Raw genomic sequence first — 6329 nt, 5'->3', positions numbered from 1 at the left:
ACTGAAAACTAATTCATTGAACCAAACAATAACTATCAAAAATATCACTTTTCATAACTAAATGAACCTATCTTAAATAATAATATCATTAAGAATGGAAATATTTCAATTGATATCATATGTATCACTTTTAATTAATAAATGATATACAAATTAAATTAAAATACTGGTTGATTGATTTTCTAATATCTAGTTCATTTATATTCACAATTTTCATAAATTGATGAAATAAAATAAAGAAAGATATCACTACAATAGAGAAAGAAATAAAATAACACAATACAAGTAACTCAAGATTATTTAATTAAATTTGTTGAAAAAGATAATACTAAGAAGAATGGAATGGTTTTACAATACAACTTTGATTCAATTTAAATCATTTCAGATTAATTTCATTCATTATTTCGTTCTCATTATTATCATATATAAAAAAAGAATAAATAATAATAACATATTCATCTTTGTTATTTTATTTTGAATGTTTAATTGTAGTTAGAAGAATGGAACAAAACTCAAGAGAATACAAAAGATAGAATAAACAATAAATAATATATAAATAAATAAATATTATTATTAATATAATATAATAATAAAAAGAAAAAAAAAAAAGAAAAAAAAAAGATGGAAAAATACCCCGATGTTATTCCTCTTGTAGGTAAAGAAACATGGGATAATGTCTATAAACCAGATGTTGATAGTTATTTGTTAATGAATGTTTTAGAAAAAGAAAGAGATTTCATTAACAGTCATGAACCAATGACATCACTTGAAATTGGAGTTGGAAGTGGTATTGTATCAAAATACGTTAAAGAATTATTCCCACGAATAACTACATTCTGCAGTGATATTAATCCGTATGCACTTGAATGTACGAAAAAAGTTCATAAAGAAGGGAATTTAATTAAAAGCTCATTGATAGAATCAATCAGAGACGAATCAATTGATTTGTTTATATACAACCCACCATATGTTCCAACACCAGAAGAAGAACTTCATCATTCATATCTTTCATTAAGTTGGGCAGGAGGAAAAGATGGGAGAGAAAAAATTGATTGTGTAATTGAACATTTGTGGGATATATTATCACCAAGAGGAATTGGTTATATTGTAATAATTCAAGATAACGACCCAAAAGCAATTATAGAAATGGCAGTTAAACATAATTTGAGACCTAAAATCATTGATTCCATCATTCTTGAAACAGAAAAGTTATATGTTTTACGATTGATCCCAATCTTTGAGATAAATGAATAAAGTAGAAAAGAAAATGAATTTATCTTATTTATGAGGATTAAAACAAAAATAATTCAATAATAAAGAAGACTTTTTGGTTAGAACAGAATAATATCTTGAATAATCAAAGAGAAATAAAAACAATAAAAATAACATCATTCACAATTATATTATCTATTACTTCTTGTTTTAAATGATTGATTAAACTAATATAATTTCATTATCATATAGATTCATTTAACATAGAATATATGAAAATAAAAAAGAAGAATCAATCAAGTTCTCTAGAATTATAAGAGTAGAATGTATTTAAAATACTATAAAGAAAATAACACAATTAGAAAGAAGTTTTTTATAATAATATATAAAGGGATAATGAATCAAGAAAGAAGAATAATAATATAATGAAACTAATAAATAAAAATAAGAATTACAAAACATGAAAAATAACAATAGAGTGAAATATCAAAATTTAATATCAGATAAATAAGAATAAAATCCAATAAATAAAAATTTTATATATGACATTCATAATAATATTAAATAATAAATAATTCTATTCTATGTCTATAATATACAAAGAAATAGTTACTTAAAAATAATATTAATTGATAATATATATTTATATTAATTATATTTATCATCTCTCATTAATCAAAATGAAATATCCTTTCTATTTATTAATAACATATTATTATTTTATGAGTTTTATGTTTATATTTGAAAATATAACTACTAATTAATAAATAAAACAAATACCAATATAAATCAAAATGTATGATTCATTTCATTTAAAAAATAAAGACAATCATATCTTATTTATATCCAATTATCTACTCATAAAATACTAAGAAAATTATAAACCAAATAAGATATTATTTTATTTAATAATTATTTCTTCAATCCTTATTATTATCAATTCTAGTTCTTTCTTTTATTCTTATTTTTATTCGTTTCTTACTCAGAAACACATAAATAAAACAATTACATTAACATCATTAAATACACTCATAACATTAACACATTCACTCCAATCTCTTCTTTTTATTGACTCCTCTTCTTTTTTAATAATGAGATAAAAAAAAATTTACATATAAAATAATAGTAATTAATATTATCATTGTTATTATTGCAACATCCAAAATACTTTTATGTTAAACAATCAAGGAAATAACAAGCAACTCCTATCACTTACAGATCAGAGACTTACTGAAGTATTTTTGATAGATTAGATTTATAAAAATAACGTTTTTATGAAGACAATAACATTCTTCCATTATTACTTTCTACAAACTTTTGTTGTTTATACACTTTGTTAAGATCAAATATTCGGTACATTATACTCAGATAAGATATTACTCATCAACCATAATCTGAAAACAGTTAGCAACACTTAAATTAACTTCTCTATAAGTTAACATCATATATTTTTTAAATCTCATTTTGTTCTCTCTTTTTTGAATAATGTACTTTTTTATAAAAATAATGGACTCAAGTTACTATTTTTGTTAAAGAATAAGAACAAACCCTTCCGCTTTGTTAGGAACACACAATAACGTTGTTGTAAAACAAATTTTCTAATCTTAATACAATTATTCAGTTAAACAAATTTTTTTTGTCTTAAAAAAGTTACAAGGACAACACAAGCCAAGAGTGTATTATTGAGGTAAGTATATTTACTCTCATTAATGAAAAGAAATACTTATAAATTTATCCTCGAAAAAGATGGCATAAAGCAAGAAAAATAATGAGAGAATTTTAGATTATAAAATATTGTTTAATAACAAAAAAATAATAAAAAGAAACTAAATGAATAACAACTTGTTTGGTTTATAATAAAACACTTCATCCAAAGAAAATGTAAAGAACAGAACAGCCAATAATAACCAAAACACAAACGATAATTAAGACCATAATAATTTTATCTGTTGCTAATCTTCTGGCTATTCCATTCAACTCTTTGTTTGCAATATCTAAAGTGGAATCAATTTCATCAACTAATTCAATACAATGATCTAATTGTTCATTTTGTTGATCAAGTTGTAAAGAAATAGTACCACCAATTTGCTTTGCATCATTTATTTGATTAATAGCATTGTCAAGATGATTTTTATCTTCTTCTTGTATTTGAACAGCCAATCCTAATGCTTCATCAGCATTCAAATCATCAACATTTACATCTTTTTTATCTGTTGACAATTCTTTAGTTAATTTTTGAGTTGCAGCATTCAATTCTCCTTCTAATCTTTTTACTTCCTTAAATATCAATTTCAGATACAATCTCAAACAAAAAAATAATTTTCTTTAAGTTAATCAAAATGAAAGTATAAAATAAAAGAAACAAACAGCATTAAAATCAGCAAGTTTTGGATTCCCTTCTTTCTCCATTCTTCTAGACTCAATCTTCAAACTTGAAAGAATATTACGGGCGTTTTCAAATCGACGCTTAGTTTGATTATATCTATTATTATGTTCGTCTCCTTTTGTTCCTTTCATAGCTTCAATTTCATCATTACCTTGTTTAATATTAGTTTTTAATTCAGTTAAATAATCATCAATCTCAGGTGAATAACCACTCATTTTCCATTTTAAGTTTTTTCTTTTTTATTATTTTTTAGTTTATTGTTTTTTTATTTAATCTTGTTTGTTTTTTTTTTTTTATAGGTTTTTTTTATTATTTTTATCTTCTTTCTTTTATTTTTAAAAATATTACCATTCTATTTTTAAGTTATTTGTAACAATGAAAAAAATAGTGAAACAAATAATAAAAATATATGAATATACAAAAGTTCATTCAATCTGGATTAGTTTAGTTGCAAAATCAATCAATAATTTCACATCAGTAAAAAAGAACCGTAGTCCAATCTCAAACATTTCATAACTATTATTTAAACATACAGGAATAAATTGGGCTCTGCCTATTTTCTTTGTTTCTAAGTTTGTGCTATAAAATAAGTGTTTATGATTATCTTTTCATTTTGATTTATCAACAAACCGATAAGGAATAATAAGGTCTACATTAACTGTAGTAGAGTAAATAATAAATCGATGAAGTGAGACTAAACAATACATAAAAAAGTCATCAGGTTTTTTTACATGAATACTAGGTAGTCGAAGAGGGTTAAGATTAAACTGTCTTTCTAACACTCTAATCATCCTCAGAATTACATCTACAATTAATGCATATTTTTTTTTATTTCTAAGTAGAAGAGTAGTGATTATAGCTGTTCCATTAATCGAGATGTCATTGTTGTTTATCCAATTAATATGAAACAAATGGTCAAAAGTCGTAGTAGAACTTAGAAATTTTTCAAGCCGTTTAACTCTAGAATTTTGTGGGATATGAAAAGCACTAATTGAATAATTACTATAATAAACTAGAACATTAAGTTCTTGGCAATGACTTTGATGAATCATTGTTTCAATGTATTTTAATTGAACAATTGTTATTTTTTGATGATGAAGTCTTACATTTTGAATTTGTAAGGATGTTACTTCATCTGTTAACTTCTCAATCTCTTCAAGTTCTTTTTTAATGTCTTCGTCTAACGTTTCAGTGATTGAATATTCGATTAACTCTTGGTATTTAATTCTTTGTTTCCTAAATTCAGATGAGAGCATTGCCAATGTCTCTTCAAGTGCAGAGTTAATAACTTGATAACATTTAGAACAAATGGGAAATTCAATTTCCCAATTTTTACAAAGTGCCATTGTTGGTTCTACCACTGAGACAGGATATCTGGGGAGATTGATTTGTTTAATTATTTTTTTCTCCTCTATTTGTTCTAATTCTTTTGTTGTGTCTTCAATGGTATTTGAGTATGACATATTTAAATGAAATAGAGGTTCTTCAATTTCAGAAAAGATAGGTTGAGCAGACTGTGAAAAGGAAAACAACATTTTTAATCCACCTTTTCGTTTAGGGGGTAAAACACCTGTCTTCACTTTTGGTTTTAGGAGTACAGGATTTTTGGATAAAGAGGATTGTGATTGTTCCTTTGTTTCATTTGAATGAAATGAGTCTTCTTCTGTAAAGGAACAAGGTTGTGTTCTTATTGGAGACGTAAATGGAGAATCACTTTCTTCTGAACTACCATCATTAAACAAGTTATTTCTCGATTTTAGTTTTGAAAGATTTGATAGCACATCTGTTTGTGGTGATAGTGAAAGAAAACAGTCATCAGGAGGGTCAAACAAATGACCTGTAAAGAGTAATGGACACCCACACACCACACAAAAGTAGATTTGTTTTTCTTCCATTAATTGTTTTTTTCTTTTTTTTTAGATTGTTTTATAATTTATGTTATTTTTTTTATACGACAATAACGAAAATTTAATCTGTTTATAAAACAAAAGAAGCGTTAATTAATAATAATTTTTAATTTTTATTGCACTACTCTTATGAGAATAAGAAGTTGTATCGGTTAGATAATTTTTTTTATCATAATTTTAAGTATTATCATTACCTTATTATTCATTTAATTTTTCAAAATACAATAAAAAAGAAGATAAATTATTTTTTTGTTCATTAGATATAGGTATTGTTCTTGTCTTACTTTTTTATTATGTGATAATAGTTTATTTCTATCAGTAGTAAGGAAGTTTCTAAAAATATCAATACTATTTCATTATAAGCATCATTATTATGATTGAGTTATTGTTCTATTATTGTTTTATTATTATTGTTATTTTTAATATTATATTTATATTGTTTAGAATATCATTATGGCAATTCATTATATTTGATTTGCATATGTTTTATTAGATTTATGTATTATAATTGGATAAATAATTTATTATAATAATAAATATTCAATTAATAACAAGACAAAAGAAATATAATTCAGTTAACATAATATTCTTTAACAACAACACTTATCCATTTTATATAATACAGTGTGAATTAGTATAAAATTACTACCTAGATTAATACATTTGTTATTATTTTAAATGTTTAATTCAAAATTTTCAATATTATTTTTTTTGGTATTCTTTTTTCTTTTTAATAGTTATTTATTAAAGATGCCGAAGCATTACAGGAAACACCACAAAAATTATAAAAAAATTAATAACAAAAGAAGGAGAAATCCATACCA

The 6329-nt window shown here is 23.5% G+C and overlaps 3 protein-coding genes across 3 annotated transcripts, besides 19 other annotated features; 1 reads left to right on the top strand and 2 right to left on the bottom strand.

Moving 5' to 3' along the window:
* The first annotated feature begins 128 nt into the window (after window positions 1–128).
* Window positions 129–166: a sequence feature (AT_rich).
* A 246-nt stretch (window positions 167–412) lies between these two features.
* Window positions 413–450: a sequence feature (AT_rich).
* A 90-nt stretch (window positions 451–540) lies between these two features.
* Window positions 541–591: a sequence feature (AT_rich).
* Window positions 592–620: a microsatellite.
* A 1-nt stretch (window position 621) lies between these two features.
* On the top strand, window positions 622–1254 carry EDI_203480 (n6-DNA-methyltransferase, putative; the record flags this gene model as incomplete). The annotated part of the gene is made up of 1 exon (XM_001733563.1): window positions 622–1254. The coding sequence occupies one exon, from the start codon at window positions 622–624 to the stop codon at window positions 1252–1254; it is 633 nt and encodes a 210-aa protein (XP_001733615.1).
* A 333-nt stretch (window positions 1255–1587) lies between these two features.
* Window positions 1588–1688: a microsatellite.
* Window positions 1617–1747: a microsatellite.
* A 16-nt stretch (window positions 1748–1763) lies between these two features.
* Window positions 1764–1874: a sequence feature (AT_rich).
* A 33-nt stretch (window positions 1875–1907) lies between these two features.
* Window positions 1908–1985: a sequence feature (AT_rich).
* Window positions 1986–2105: 120 nt separating this feature from the next.
* Window positions 2106–2130: a sequence feature (AT_rich).
* Window positions 2131–2293: 163 nt separating this feature from the next.
* Window positions 2294–2351: a sequence feature (AT_rich).
* Window positions 2352–2987: 636 nt separating this feature from the next.
* Window positions 2988–3034: a sequence feature (AT_rich).
* Window positions 3035–3078: 44 nt separating this feature from the next.
* On the bottom strand, window positions 3079–3813 carry EDI_203460 (uncharacterized protein; the record flags this gene model as incomplete). The annotated part of the gene is made up of 2 exons (XM_001733562.1): window positions 3079–3489; window positions 3580–3813. The coding sequence occupies 2 exons, from the start codon at window positions 3811–3813 to the stop codon at window positions 3079–3081; spliced, it is 645 nt and encodes a 214-aa protein (XP_001733614.1).
* Window positions 3814–3826: 13 nt separating this feature from the next.
* Window positions 3827–3935: a microsatellite.
* An 88-nt stretch (window positions 3936–4023) lies between these two features.
* Window positions 4024–5061, bottom strand: EDI_203450 (uncharacterized protein; the record flags this gene model as incomplete). Its single annotated transcript, XM_001733561.1, has 2 exons — window positions 4024–4177; window positions 4229–5061. The coding sequence occupies 2 exons, from the start codon at window positions 5059–5061 to the stop codon at window positions 4024–4026; spliced, it is 987 nt and encodes a 328-aa protein (XP_001733613.1).
* A 430-nt stretch (window positions 5062–5491) lies between these two features.
* Window positions 5492–5550: a sequence feature (AT_rich).
* Window positions 5551–5594: 44 nt separating this feature from the next.
* Window positions 5595–5623: a sequence feature (AT_rich).
* A 38-nt stretch (window positions 5624–5661) lies between these two features.
* Window positions 5662–5756: a sequence feature (AT_rich).
* Window positions 5757–5869: 113 nt separating this feature from the next.
* Window positions 5870–5934: a microsatellite.
* Window positions 5935–6017: 83 nt separating this feature from the next.
* Window positions 6018–6056: a sequence feature (AT_rich).
* A 115-nt stretch (window positions 6057–6171) lies between these two features.
* Window positions 6172–6218: a sequence feature (AT_rich).
* A 35-nt stretch (window positions 6219–6253) lies between these two features.
* Window positions 6254–6329: part of a repeat region that runs on past the window's edge.

This window comes from Entamoeba dispar, genomic scaffold (genome assembly GCF_000209125.1).
Source record: "Entamoeba dispar SAW760 scf_1105229457567 genomic scaffold, whole genome shotgun sequence".
Lineage (NCBI taxonomy): Eukaryota > Evosea > Mastigamoebida > Endamoebidae > Entamoeba > Entamoeba dispar.
This window is presented reverse-complemented; position numbering and strand designations above follow the sequence as displayed.